At 34.4% G+C, this 15,680-nt stretch overlaps 1 protein-coding gene across 1 annotated transcript in view; it reads right to left on the bottom strand.

Annotated features, from left to right (window-relative positions):
* The window catches only part of CFAP47 (cilia and flagella associated protein 47), a 507,416-nt gene that overhangs the window by 395,824 nt on the left and 95,912 nt on the right, over window positions 1–15,680 (bottom strand). Inside the window, exon 22 of the mRNA XM_040265344.1 lies at window positions 7,955–8,096. Coding sequence (XP_040121278.1) covers window positions 7,955–8,096 — 142 coding nt within the window. The remainder of the gene's footprint in view (window positions 1–7,954; window positions 8,097–15,680) is intronic.

Here is a 15,680-nt window from a genome sequence, read left to right on the forward strand (position 1 = left end):
TTTCTTCACAGTCCAACTCTCACATCCATACATGACCACTGGAAAAACCATAGCCTTGACTAGACAAAACTTTGTTGACAAAGTAATGTCTCTCCTTTTCAGTATGCTGTCTAGGTTGGTCATAACTTTCCTTCCAAGGTGTAAATGTCTTTTAATTAATTGGCTGCAGTCACCATCTGCAGTGATTTTGGAGCCCAAAAAAATAAAGTCAGCCACTGTTTCCATTGTTTCCCCATCTATTTCCCATGAAGTGATGGGACCAGATGCCATACCTTTGTTTTCTGTATGTTGAGCTTTAAGCCAACTTTTTCACTCTCCTCTTTCACTTTCATCAAGAGGCTCTTTAGTTCTTCTTCACTTTCTGCAATAAGAGTGGTGTCATCTGCATATCTGAGGTTATTGATATTTCTCCCTGCAATCCTGATTCCAGCTTTTGCTTCTTCCAGCCCAGTGTTTCTCACGATGTACTCTGCATAGAAGTTAAATAAGCAGGGTGACAATATGTAGCCTTGACATACTCCTTTCCCAATTTGGAACCAGTCCATTACTCCATATCCAGTTCTAACTGTTGCTTCTTGACCTGCATACAGATCTCTCAGGAGGCAGGTAAGGTGGTCTGATATTACCATCTCTTGAAGAATTTTCCACAGTTTGTTGTGATCTACACAGTCAAAGGCTTTGGCATAATCAATAAGGCAGAAGTAGATGTTTTAAAGTAGAAGTAGATGAATTCTCTTGCTTTTTCAATGATCCAACAGATGTTGGCAATTTGATCTCTGATTCCTCTGCCTTTTCTAAAACCAGCTTGAACATCTGGAAGTTCACAGTTCACGTACTGCTGAAGCCTGGCTTGCAGAATTTTAAGCATTATTTTACTAGCATGTGAGATGAGTGCAATTTTGTGGTAGTTTGAGCATTCTTTGGCACTGCCTTTCTTTGGGATTGGAATGAAAACTGACCTTTTCCAGTCCTGTGGCCATTGCTGAGTTTTCTAAATTTGCTGACATATTGAGTGCAGCACTTTCACAGCCTCATCTTTCAGGATTTGAAATAGCTCAACTGGAATTCCGTCACTTCCACTGGCTTTGTGCATAGTGATGCTTCCTAAGACCCATTTGACTTCACATTCCAGGATGTCTGGCTCTAACTGAGTGATCACACCATCGTGATTATCTGGATTGTGAAGATCTTTTCTGTTCAGTTCTTCTGTGTATTCTTGCTACCTCTTAATATCTTCTGCTTCTGTTATGTCCCTACCATTTCTGTCCTTTATTCAGCCCATCTTTGCATGAAATGTTCCCTTGGTATCTCTAATTTTCTTGAAGAGATCTCTAGTCTTTCCTATTCCATTGTTTTCCTCTATTTCTTTGCATTGATTGCTGAGGAAGGCTTTCTTATCTCTTCTTGCTATTCTTTGGAACTCTGCATTCAAATGGGTATGTCTTTCCTTTTCTCCTTTGCTTTTTGCTTCCCATCTTTTCTCAGCTATTTGTAAGGCCTCCTCAGACAGCCATTTTGCTTTTTTGCATTTCTTTTTCTTGGGGATGGTCTTGATTCCTGTCTCCAGTACAATGTCACGAACCTCCATCCATAGTTAATCAGTCACTCTGTCTATCAGATCTTGTCCCTTAAATCTATTTCTCATTTCCACTGTATAGTCATAAGGGATTTGACTTCATAGGGATTTGACTTCATAGAACAGTTCTTTACCACTGAGCAACTGGGGAAATCCACTAATATCATGGATTACAGTGAGTTTTTTTTCCTAATAATTTAGTTGTATGTTCTTTATAAAGAAAACTGTAAGAACATAAAAAATCACCCCTCAAAATTACCTATACTATATCCACTCAGTAACCATTACTGTTCATGTTTTGTCTACATATAATTTTTCTTATATATATATTGACATAACCCAAAAGTATGGCCATACAACCATAGGTTTTGTAATCTGCACTTTTTCTTACTTAACAAGATACCATAAATTTTCATAGAGGTATAACATTCCTTAACATAGTCAAAGAATAACCTGATTAGCCAATCCCCTAGTGGACATTTAGGCTACTCCCAGTATTTCACCATCTTTGGTAATGCTCTGATGAATATCTTTACATATTCCTTTGTTTCCTTTCTTAGAATAAATTCCTAGGGAATATTCTTAATAGAGAAAACTGATATTTGGGGGCTATTTCTATAATATTTATAATTTCCTTAGTTTAAGTTACAGTTTGCTAATTTAAAATATACCTTCTACTTCACTAGTGCTTTCCATGGTGCTTTCCACTTTGCCAAGTACATAAGGAAGCTATCAGTTGTCCTTTTTTACTGATAAGAAAACTGATTAATTGAGTTTTGAATGTGAACCAGACTTACATACATGAGATACCCATATACCTCTACCTCACCACTCCCCACTGGTAATCACTAGTTCGTTCTCTATATATGTGAGTCTGTTTCTTTTTTTTTTAATATATATATTAATTTATTTTTATATTCCATATGCAAGTGATATCAGAGCATTTGTCTTTATCTGCAAGGACCTTTTAATAACAAAATAATTTTAATCCCTCTCTACCACTGCTTATGTCATTATTGTCATTAATTTCACTTATGTATAAGTATACATAAGCATATATAGAAATAATACACTGCTGCTATTATTATACCGAATAAACTTAAATGTTAGATTAAGAATATGAAAAATAAAAACTCTTATTTTACCTTTATTTTGTTTCCAGTGCTCTTTTCTTTACAGATCCAAGTTTTTCACCTATAACAATTTTCTTCTCACTAAAGAACTTTTTTTTTTTTTTTACTAAAGAACTTTTTAACACCTGTGGGTGATTCATATCAATGTATGGCAAAAACCACAATATTGTAAAGTAATTAGCCTCTAACTAAAATAAACTTATTAATTAAAAAAAATTTCTTTCAAGACTGGTCTTTTGGCAACAGAACCCCTCAAGTTTCATTTTTTTTGTAAAAGGCTTTAATTCTCCTTTACTTTTGAATGATAATTTCTCAAGGTACAGAATTCTAGGTTGGTATTTTTCTGTCTCTCAACACTTTATATATTTCCCTCCATTCTCTTTTTGTTTGCATAGTTTCTCAGAAGTCATATGTTACTTTTATCTTTTCTCCTTTGTATATTAAGGTGTCTTTTCCTGTGAATTACTTTAGACTTTTATAAAATTAATTTCTATGGAGTATAGTTACTTTACAGTATTGTGTTAGCTTCTGCTATTCAGCAAAGTGAATGAGATATATACATATATCCACTCTTTTTTAGATTCCCTTCTCATCTAGGCTACAATAGAGAACTGAGTAGAGTTCCCTGTGCTACACAACAGGTTCTCATTTTAGTCTATTTTAGTCTATATATGCCAATTATAGTCTCCCAATTTATCTTAGCCCCTTTTCCCACCTTAGCAATTCTAAGTTTGTTTTCTACGTCTGTGACTCTATTCATTTCTGCTTTGCAAGGAAGTTCATGTGTACCATTTTTCTAGATTCTACATGTAAATTAAATTATACAATATGTATTTATCTTTCTGACTCACTTCACTCCTATGAAAATCTCTAGGTCCATCCATGTCAGTACAAATGGCATTCTTTTGCTCCTTTTATGGCTGAATAATATTCCATTGTGTATATATATATATAGCACGTTTTTTATATCCATTCCCCTGCTGATGAACATTTAGGTTGCTTCCATGTCCTGGCTATTGTAAACAGTGCTGCAATGAACACTGAGGTGCATACATCCTGAGGATTTTTTCAATCTTTCACTTTTTTGCAGTTTGAAAATAATATTCCTAAGTGTTATTTTTTTGCCATTCATCCTGTGTGGTATTCTCTGAGCTTCTTGAATTATGGCTTGGTGTCTGACGTTAATTTGGAGGAAATTCTCAGTCATTATGTTTCAAATATTTCTTGTTACTTTTTCTTCTCCCTCTGGCATTTCAAGTATGCACATATTAATATTTTGTAGTTGTCCCACAGTACTCAGTCTGTTCTTTTTTCTCTTTTTTTTCAGTCTTTTTTTTTAATATTTGCTTTCCTTTGGAGATATCTATTGAGATATCCTCAAGCTCAGAGATTCTTTCCCCAGCCACATCCAGTCCACTAATAATCCTACTCATGAGATTCTTCATTTTTGTTCCACTGTTTTTGCTCCACAGCATTCCTTTTGGATCTTAGCATTTTAATTTCTTTGCTTATATTGCCCATCTGTTCCTGCATGGTGTCTACTTTATCCATTAGAGTTATAAGCATATTAATCAGTTATTTTACATTCTCAATATGATAATTCCAACATCTATGCCATAACTGCATCTGGTTTTCAACTCTTGTTCTGTCTCTGAAAACTGTGTTTTTCACTTTTTAGTATGTCTTATACATTTTTCCTTGATTCTTAGATATGATATACTGGGTAAAAGGAACTGCTGAAAACAGACCTTTAGTAATATAGTGGTAAGTTGTGGGGGGCAGAAACATTCTATAATCTTATGATTAGATCTCAGTCTTTTGGTGAGTCCATGTCTCTAGAATACGAACTTTACATGTCTTTCTCAATCTGCACACCACCACTACCAATTTAGGACTAAATGGTTAGAGTGGGCTGAGTTGAGTATTAATATTTCTTTTCTCACACAGAGAAGGTTAGAGGAGACTGGAGTTGGATATTTCCCTTCCCTGAGATCAGGGAGTTTCTGATAAAACCCCAGGAAGATCTGATCAATGAGTTTCTCCAGAGGGCAGACCTTGTTAAGTAGAACAGAATGCTTTGGCATATTTCAAAATTCCTTTTCCTCACCCTTGCCAGAAACATAAGGGTATTTTTCTCTCATAATCACTTAAGAGAATCAAGTCAAGCTCCTAGAGGTAAAATTCACAAAAGTATGAAAGGGGCCCCATGGAGTATGACTGGGGCCCCATAGAAACTGTTGCTCTCAGACTTGTCCATGCTGAACTTCCAGCAATTCCTCAGTTACAGTACAGGCTTCCTTATCCAGGCATTGATTCCCAAAGGAAGTTCTATGTTGGAGTTTCTGTTCCATTCAATAAGTTGTGATTTTCTGTATTTGCCCATGACTCTCTCCATTTTCAGAGGCATCAGTTTGCCCTGTGACCTCACTTTTCTTATAGATCTAAGAAGATCTGTTGATTTTTCAGTTTGCTTAGCTTTTTAACTTGCTGTAAGGATGGAGTGGTGACTTCTAAGCTTTTTCTATGCTGAACCATAAACCAGAGCTGAAAAATCTATACTTTTTGAAACTTAACTTGAGGATGTTTATAATCCTTAATGAAAACTAAAGAATGTTACATGTTTTGGCAATATAATTCCCTGGAAAGAAACCAATTTCTGATGCAAAAACTCATATATCTTACAAGCAATTTTATTTTACCAGTGGAATTAATAGATACCTCGGCAGGAAGTTAGGATATGTAGAATAAGAGAAAGGCACAGATAATTTCCATCACTGTGTTACCCCTAACTCTTGTCATGAGAAATCTTAGGAAAAGACAATGTTATGGCCCATATACAAGAAATGGCTAAGATATTCTGCCTATTTTCAAATTGGCAATTGGGGATTAACAGTGAAAATAATAGACTGCTTGTATCTTTTAAAACAAATCACTCTTTTGCCATATTATGGCACCATTTGGTGATCTCTATTTCACTTATCAAGTAGATAAATTGATATAAGAGAATTTTATCTTTATTTTATCAATTAGATAAAGAATTGATGCTTTTGAACTGTGGTATAGGAGAAGGCTCTTGAGAGTCCCTTGGAATGCAAGCACATCAAGCCAGTCCATCCTAAAGGAAATCAGTTCTGAATATTCATTGGAAGGACTGATGCTGAAGCAGAAACTTCAATACTTTGGCCACCTGATGCAAAGAGCTAAGTCATTAGAAAAGGCCCTGATGCTGGGAAAGATTGAAGGCAGAAAGAGAAGGGGACTATAGAGGAATGAGATGGTTGGATGGCATCACCGACTTAACGAACATGAGTTTGAGCAAGCTCCAGGAGATGGTGAAGGACAGGGAAGCCTGGCATGCTGCAGTCCATGGGGTTGCAAAATGTTGGACATGATTGAGTGACTGAACAACAAATTTTGCTTATACAAAGCTACATTCTACCCAATACAGATTATTAGAGAAACATTTTCTGGAGAAACTGTTCCTCAAGATTAAGGTCTCACATACTAATATTTTGGTTGGCCCCCCCCCCCCCCCGTAAATTAAAACATTCACTGGCATCCAGTTTGTCATGAAAAGATATAATAATTGGTGCTGAAGCCAACACTGTGAGACTCACTAAGAAACAAGAGAATAGGCAAGACTCAACTGACATTTAAGGAACTCCTCAACATGAGGGAGACAGATATAAAGGAAAAATATCTCAGCAAAAATTGAGACAATGTACTCAACTGAAGAAAAGCTCAAATATTTATAATATAATTACAGACAAAAAGTATTGCTTTCATTTTAAAAAAACTCCATAAGTAAAGAAACAATAAGACAAAATGTTTGAAAATCTTATTAGTTTACAATCACCAAGATAATTTTTTAAGAGATAAAATAGTTCAGAAAAAAAATTCTGGGAAATAAAATAAAAAATGAGGAAAAGGACACTAAGGGAGAATATATAAAATAATTAAAATATACAATATAATCAAAGAGGTACAAAATCTAACCAATAGGAGTCAGAAAAAGAAATATGGAAAATAATGGCAAAGTGTTTTTGAGGAAGCAATTTAGGAAAACATTATAAAACTCAAGAGCATTAACTTCCAGAGTGAAAAAACCTGCAACAACTTAGGACAATGGTAAAGTTTCTATCGGGTGATCAGATTTTAAGTTAACATAGGCAGTAAGATCTCCACTATGCTATAAATAAACTAATAAAAGCTAAATATGGAACAAAAGAAGAGTGAGACACCAAATTATTGATAATGGTATATTATAAATAGTCACATTCCAGATGATGTTTTCTGTGTTTCTACATTTTCCAATTTTCCTTAATGATGATACATTAATTTTTAATTATAAAATAAGTGAATTATATTTTCTTTTTCATTAAAGTAATTTGCCTAATTTAAAAAGATATCTTAAAACAAGGAACACATTTTTAATTTCATGGAATTTCTCTACCAGTTGTGGAATTACCAATTACCAATTCTGTATTTTAGATGGGAGTGAAATAAATCCCTATAGTGTATATGCTACTTTAATGAGGCTTCTCTAACTCGGTGCCAAGTACAATTACTAACTGATCACTATTTTATTATTAAAGACAACTAACATCAGAACAATAAAAACAAAATACAGTATAATATAAGCTAGACTTAAATTTTCAAGAAAAATACGTAAGCACATAATACAATGCAAGCCTAAGCCAGTCAAAAGTATAGTCTGCAGAGGGCATCAGTTTTATACTTGAATACTTGAAGAAAATGAATAAATAAATATTCAATAAATAATTCAAAATTTTAAAATAATTATCCTTCTTTACTTGTACTTAGTTCTTTAGTAACTCATCCCTTTGGGGGGAAAACATTAAATAAAATTTTCATCATTTTATTTTATAACAAATGTATTTTAATGTATTTAAATACATTGTTAAAATGTATTTTATTTTAACAATTTCTATTTTGAAATAATCATTTAAATTGCCCACACAAAAAACAAAGTACTAACCTGACCTCTGTTTTTAATTACATCCTATTTTTTAAGCAAAGGTAAATCATGTGACAGTATATCCATGCTATTTATCAAAATTCACTCTCACAGACTCACAAACATACACAAGAACCATATACTAAATTTACTTTCTAGCATTTCTATTTTTAAAAAATGAATATCATGCTATAATTTTTTAAACTTCTAGCTATATAAGAATAAATAGTTGATACGCACATCAGTTGAATGTTTCATATTACATACCAGTAGCTTGAATATGACATGATCGAATAACTGGTGGTCTATTTGGAATCACATGAGAGTCTGACAAACAACATTGAGAGTCAAGTTCTGAAGCTGCAAAGAAATTAACTCGAACTTGAATGCTAAAGTTGTACGCTGCCACCTGTTAGACAAAAAATACATTATAACTGGCTATTTTTGGTATAAAAATTGTGATATTTTAGAATTTAAAAACAGGGTACATTATTATGTTGTTTCAGGTGTACTACATAGTGATTTGATATTTGTATATGAGATGATCACCATGATATGTCTAGTAATCAGCTGTCCCCATACAAAGTTATTACAATGTCATTGACCATTTTCCTTACTCAGAATATTACATTCCTGTGGTTTATTTATAATTGGAGGTGTGTATCTCTTTATTCCCTTCACCTACTTCATTTTATACTATTTTTTATTGTACATATTTAAAGTTACCAACTTGATAATTTGATATACATAACAAAATAACACAATCAGGCTATTAATATATCCATCATGGCTCAGACGGTAAAGCGTCTGCCTGCAATGCGGGAGACCCGGGTTTTATTCCTGGGTCGGGAAGATCCCCTGGAGAAGGAAATGGCAATCCACTCCAGCGCACTTGCCTGGAAAATCCCATGGACAGAGGAGCCTGGTAGGCTACAGTCCATGGGGTCGCAAAGAGTCGGACATGACTGAGCGACTTCACTTCACTTCACCTCACATAGTTACTGTGTGTGTATGTGTGTGTGTTTCTATGTATGCATGAGAGAGAGAGAAAGAACACTTAGGATCCACCCTCTAAGCAAATTTCAAGTATAAAGTACAATACTGTTACCAGAACATATTATCCAGCAATATCACTTTTGAGTTTAACCCAAAGGCTCTGGAATCAGGATCTCAGAATATTACCTGCACTCCTATCATCACTGCAACATTATTCACAATAGTCATGATGTGGAAATAGCCCACATGTTCATGAAAGGATGAATGGATAAATAAATGGATAAAAAAATAAAGGTGATACACACATACAATGGAATATTTCTCATCTTTAAAAGCAGCAGGCTTCTGCATTTGCCATTTGCAACAACATGGATGGGGCTGAAGGACATTATACTAAATGAAACAAACCATACACAGAAACACAAATAATGTATGATCTCACCTACACGTGGAATCTAAAACAGTCAAACTCAGAAGCAGAGAGTATATGGTGGTTGCCAAGGGTTGGGGGAAGGAAGATATGGGGAGATGTTGGTCAAAGGGTACAAAGTTTCAGTTATGCCAGATGAGTAAGTTCAGGAGATCTAATGAGCTATTATGCAAAATGGCAGTTTTTTAAAAAAGAGAGTTTCAAAAAAAGTTGTCTTGTGACATTGAAAGCACTTTTTTTTTTCAACATAAGACTTAGCTTATTTTTCATGAGTCCAAATAGAATTCTTAAAAATAAAAAAATAAATGACATTAGAAATAATTACTATTAATTCAAAATGGACCAAAGACCTAAATATAGAGCCTAAAACTATAAACTTTGCAGAAGAAAATGTAGGAGAAAAATATTTCTTAAGTGCAACATCAAAATAATCATCTATAAAAAATAGTTAAAGTGTACTTTATCAAATTTTAAACATTTGTTCTGTTAATGATAATGTTAAAATTACTAGTCAAAAAACATTATTTCTGAAAAAATTCAATTTGCATCCTAAATATATAAATAATGCACAAAGATTAAGAGAAAAAACAAGTACCCAATGAAAAACTATGTAAAAGATTTGAAAAGAGAGTTCAGGAAAGAAAATGTACATATGACATGTTACCATATAAAAAGATGTTTAACATCATCAGACATGAGAAAAATGCAATTTAAAATCACAGAAGATTAACACTTCACACCTATCAAAATGCTTAAATAAAAATGATAACTACCAAGTGCTGATAAAGATGCAGGCACCTAATACATTTATGAATTGCTGACAGGAATGTAAAATTTTCTTGTCATTTGGGGAACATTTTCCAGATTCTTAGAAAATTAAATACATACTTAACATAAAACTCAGAGATGCCCAACCCTAGATGCTTACCAAAGAAAAACAAAAATTTTTTCATACAAAAGACTGAATGGAAATGTTTTAGTAGCCTTATTCATAATTGTGAAAGCCTGAAACCAAGTCAAATTCCTTCCAAATACTGAATAGGTAACAAATTTTGGTAAACACATATAATAAAATACATTTCAACAATAAACCAGAATGAACTACTGTTAAACAGAAAAATATGAATGGATTTCAAATGTATTATTCTAAGTGAGAGAAGCCAGAATGATAAGGCAACATACTTTATAATTTCATTCATACGAGTGGAAAGATAAAATTACACAAACAAAATGAGATCAGTGTTTGCCCTAACCTGAAAGTAAAGGAGAGAGTGACTACAAATAAACACAAGAAAAATTTAGGAAATTTTGGAAAGGTGATTTTCCACGAAATATCCAGAAGAGATAAATCCATAGAGACTGGATGCAAATTGGTGGCTGCGAGTGGCTGGTGGGAAGACAGATGGGGAGAAACCACTTAATGGGTAAAGGGTTTTACTTTGGAGTGATGGAAATGCTTTGAAATGAGATAAAGGGCATGGTTATACCATATTGTGAAGGCACTGCATTAATTCCAAATGGTTGATTTTATGTTACAGAAATTGCCATTCAACAAATTATTATTTTTAAAAATATATGAAGGACAAATCAATCAGTGGTTTTCAGGAATTCCCCAGATACTCATCATGTGATAATCTCAAGAACCTAGAGAATAAAAAAATAAGTTTTTAATATAAGAACTAAATATTAATAATGAAAAGGGTATACTTACAGCTTGCCATGCATATTACCCAACTAGGCAAACTCTCGGGCTTTCATTTTGTTTTTATTTAACACTAGCTGGCTGCTATGGTCTGAAAATGTCTCCCCCAAATTCATATGTTGAAATCCTAAGCCCCAAAAATGATAAAATGAGGAGGTGGGGCTTTGGGATGTGCTTAAGCCATGAGGCCTCATGACTGGGGATTAGAGTCGTGTAACTGTAATTGGTGCCTTATAAAAGACACTCCAGAGAGATTCCTAGCCTCTTCCATCTCGTGAGGGCACATCAAGAAGTTTGCGACTCAGAAGGGAGCCCTCACCCTAATAGGCTGGTGCCATAATCTTATATATATCCAGCCTCCCGAACTGTAAGAAATAAGTTTTTGTCACTTATAAATCACCCAGTCTGTGGTACTGTGTTACAGCAGTCTGAACAGACTAAGACACAGACCACCTCATTACCAATACCATCTCACATCACACAATCTTTTGTAAATAATCTGTTCTTATAACAGAATTATAAAAGCATAAAAATACTGTAAATTATTTTCATGGATGTTTCATTTATTTTGAGCAAGCAACTCATCTGTAGTGATACCAGCACACAGATGTCAAGGGTTAAACTGAATAAAGATAGAGATAATGTATAAATACTACCCTACCATATTTCAGCTCTTAAAACTTCATTTGATCTTATTTCTCTTGGAATTTCTCATTATTAGTTATCAACAACCAGTTATATTTTGTCTCATTTATATTTTACCTCTTCTCGTTGTTTTTTTTTCTTCATTTTTTGCTTATTATATTAATAGAAACCAATATTTTGCTTACACATATTTTAATAGTATTTATATTACTTTTAGGTACTATCATGGAGAAGGAAATGGTAACTCACTCCACTATTCTTGCCTGGAGAATTCCATGGACAGAGGAGTCTGGTGGGCTATAGTCCATGGGGTATCAAAGAGTCAGACACAAATGAGCAACTAACACTAGGTACTATCTTATTCTTTTTTTTTATTAACATAATATGAACTCATTTTAAAGTCAAGTAATATCTAAAAGTATGTTTCCTAAACCATCATCCTCATCTGATTATGATTGATGGACATGGGTTCCCAATAGAAGAGCTGAGGGGAATAAAGAAAATCAATGGAAACATGAAGACAAGGAACTGAAAGACCAGGGTTCTGGATGGACCTCCATATGGACACTGAAATCACTCAGAAAATGAGAAGAGTAGGGAGCAGAATGTACAATGCACCTAGCTGGCAGCAATGTCCAGAGAGTGGTAAACTCACATAATGCAAAATTCAAAGAGGCAGCCATTTGTAACAAAGACCATCTAGAAAAATCAACCCAGGGAACAAGGCTTCCAGAAAGCATCATTTCTAGAGCCACACCCTGATCCACAGAAAAGGCTATATAAGAAGTAAAGCCCTAGAGATAGCCATGGTCATAGCATGAAGAAATAGTGAAGGGAAAGGAATTCCCCAAAACATCAAGGACTTATGTAAATGTAGATATCCTAGAGGGCAGAGGGGAAGAGAGAAAAAACAGGTGGGAGGGAGCACAGAGCTAGCAGGAATGGCAGGGTATACACAGAGGGCTCCATTTTGGGGGATGATCAAGGTAAAGAGTGATCATGATAGATTAAATCCCAACAGTTGCTGGATATTGAGTCTTAACTGTCATTGGATCTGTGTTGTGTCCCCAAATCAGGGATGGTAGGAGTGGAAGACTGCATTGATGGGAGAGGTTTAACACAGAACATGACAGTAGGCTTCATTCAAGGTGTTTGATACTATCACTGATGATGATGATGTTAGTGATTATCAAGATAATTCAATGTACTGATCTTATCCCTTAACTTTCTCTTTTACTTTAAGCATGAGGCCTCTCTCCCTTCCTGTAACATGTTTTCTAAAATACTGTGTGATGAATTTACAGAGCTAAGAACCAATCCCCACCTTCTTTAATTGTCAACTGTGTGTAGGTGGGAAGTCATACTGGTCTTGCCCTCTCTTAACTCAAATCTTTACAAAGAATTTACCCCCAAAAATGTGTTTTTACCCAAGTAGCCCTGTAATTACAAAATTGAGAGGTCCATGATTTTTTCACTCATGTAAGTTTTATCACATCAACAGAACTATGAGTCTACAACACTTTTTAACACTAAAACTAATGAAGAGGGAAAACTGAAAGTTTTGTGATGTGTGCCATTCTATATACTTTCCTAGAAGCTGTCATACAAATAGACACATACCTCCAAGAGAAGAATGATATTCTGATATAGAAAAGATTTCAGTCCCTATTCAACATTGGTAGAAAAAATGTTTGTGAATAGAAAAGGGGCAAGTGTCATTCAAAAGTCTTCTCTTTTAATACTTGAAGGATTTTTCTTACCTTCCTGTAAAAATGGCTGTAAATCCAGAATAACTACTATGAAATGTTTACCTGAAGGTTGCATATCCTTGAAAGGCAGAAGGATGGTGAATTAAAAAAAAAATTTGGTGGAAATAGTGAACAATGTTTGCTCATTTTCAAGAGCTTTAGGGAAAATATAAAGCAAGAAAATATAGAGCAGGAACAGGAAGGATAAAAAAGAAGGAAAGATCGATACTAGCACAGTCAAATACAACTTTCCGTGATGATGGAAATGTTCTGTACTATCCAGCAGCCACATATGGATACTGAGAACTTAAAATGTGGTTATGTTAACTGAGAATAATTAATCTTAATTAACTTCAGCTTTCATGTAAATATATATGACTAGTGACTACCATGTAAGGAAGCACAACTCTGTACACTGGCCAAGACGACATATAAGTGGCCCATAAGGAAAAGAAGGGCTTGAGTGACTTAGTGTAAACAAACAAGTCCAGTCAAGGATGCCAAATAAAAATAGAAATTGTCCACCAGCAGTTTAGCTTGTATCCAAACCTGGTGCAATGTAGGAAAGGAAGGGTTACAACTAGAAATAAATCAAGTCCTTTACTGCTGATTTTACATTTTCCTGCTGCATACGTCAACCAAGAAAGCACCACTGGCTATTTATATCTACACACACACACACATGAAGACAGATAACTTACAAGTAGCTATAAATATAGTGAAGGACATCTGAAATGCTGGGAAACCACACAATCAATCTGCCTCACTGGCACAAATTTAGTGAGCAAAATCTCACAGGGTGTGCTGTCTCTGCAGCATTTTTTATGTTTTTCTTATTGGACTGAATTACACTGTGATACACTAGGTAAATCTCCTTTAAACTACCTAGTAAACATAGAACAATTAAAAATGTTAAGCAATGTGTGGCACTACAGAAAACTATAAATATGTATAATTTAATTTCATACTGAATTTAGGAATCTGTGAAGAATCATGGTCCAAACATTAAGAAATGGATTTCTGAGTTTTTAATTGTTGAAAGTGTTAAATAGTAAATTAGACTAAAAAAATGACAAATTGAATATTTTATTGTTGCTGTTGTGTCTGACTCTTTTGTGACCCCCATGGATGGTAGCCCACCAGGCTCCTCTGTTCATGGGATTTCCCAGGCAAGAATACTGGAGTGGGCTGCCATTTCCTTCTCCAGGGGATCTTGTTGACCCAAGGATCAAACCCACGTCTCCTGCATTGGCAAGCAGATTCTTTACCAATGAGCCACTTGAAAAGCATATGCATCTTCCCAAAAAGTCATGTAACAGATTTAAATCGGATTATGTATTTTTTCTAATCTTTAGTAACCATTAAGCTACATGCTTTCGTGGATGAAGGATGTCATTAAAAGCATAGTACATATACTCACTGTATAAAAATATAAAATCACAACACTGACTTATTAAGAAAGATGTAACTCAATCTCAGTATACTTATTAACCTATAAATTACTGTCAAACTTACATTTCTTTTCTTTACTGAACAATGTGTGTGTGTGTGTGTGTCTGTCTGTCTGTCTGTATGTCTGCATACATTGGTACACATGAAAGATACAGATGCAAGAACTGGGTAAGAGAATGATATAATTGAATGCTTTAAAATAATAACTTGTCACAAAAGGGTTATTTTCTTTTAATTTTGAATTTTTGTTTTTATTGAAATTATAAGGGTACATACTTGCAAAAATAAAACAAAAATAATCATACAAAGTTTATTTTGAAAATCAGCACTCCCTTCTCTCCACCATTGTATACTCACAACACACAGACACATACACACACACACACACACAGATGTATTCATTTTCAACTCTTAGAGTTATTTCTTTTGGATTTACCTCAACATAGCTAAATAACCTACATAGAGTGTCATAAAACAATAAATAAAGCTTCAGTAAGTTTACATCTAATTAAATAATACAAAGGTACATATGTCTCTTTCAATTCTGGTTTCCTCAGTGTGTATGCCCAGCAGTGGGATTGCTGGGTCATAAGGCAGCTCTATTTGCAATTTTTTAAGGAATCTCCACACTGTTTTCCATTGTGGCTATACTAGTTTGCATTCCCACCAACAGTGTAAGAGGGTTCCCTTTTCTCCACATCCTCTCCAGCATTTATTGCTTGTAGACTTTTGGATCACAGCCATTCTGACTGGTGTGAAATGGAACCTCATCGTGGTCTTGATTTGCATTTCTCTGATAATTAGTGATGTTGAGCATCTTTTCATGTGTTTGTTAGCCATCTGTATGTCTTCTTTGGAGAAATGTCTATTTAGTTCTTTGGCCCATTTTTTGATTGGGTCGTTTATTTTTCTGGAGTTGAGCTGCATAAGTTGCTTGTATATTTTTGAGATTAGTTGTTTCTCAGTTGCTTCATTTGCTATTGTTTTCTCCCATTCAGAAGGCTGTCTTTTCACCTTACT

The sequence above is a fragment of the Oryx dammah genome, unplaced genomic scaffold (genome assembly GCF_014754425.2).
Source record: "Oryx dammah isolate SB20612 unplaced genomic scaffold, SCBI_Odam_1.1 HiC_scaffold_23, whole genome shotgun sequence".
NCBI classification, from domain to species: domain Eukaryota; kingdom Metazoa; phylum Chordata; class Mammalia; order Artiodactyla; family Bovidae; genus Oryx; species Oryx dammah.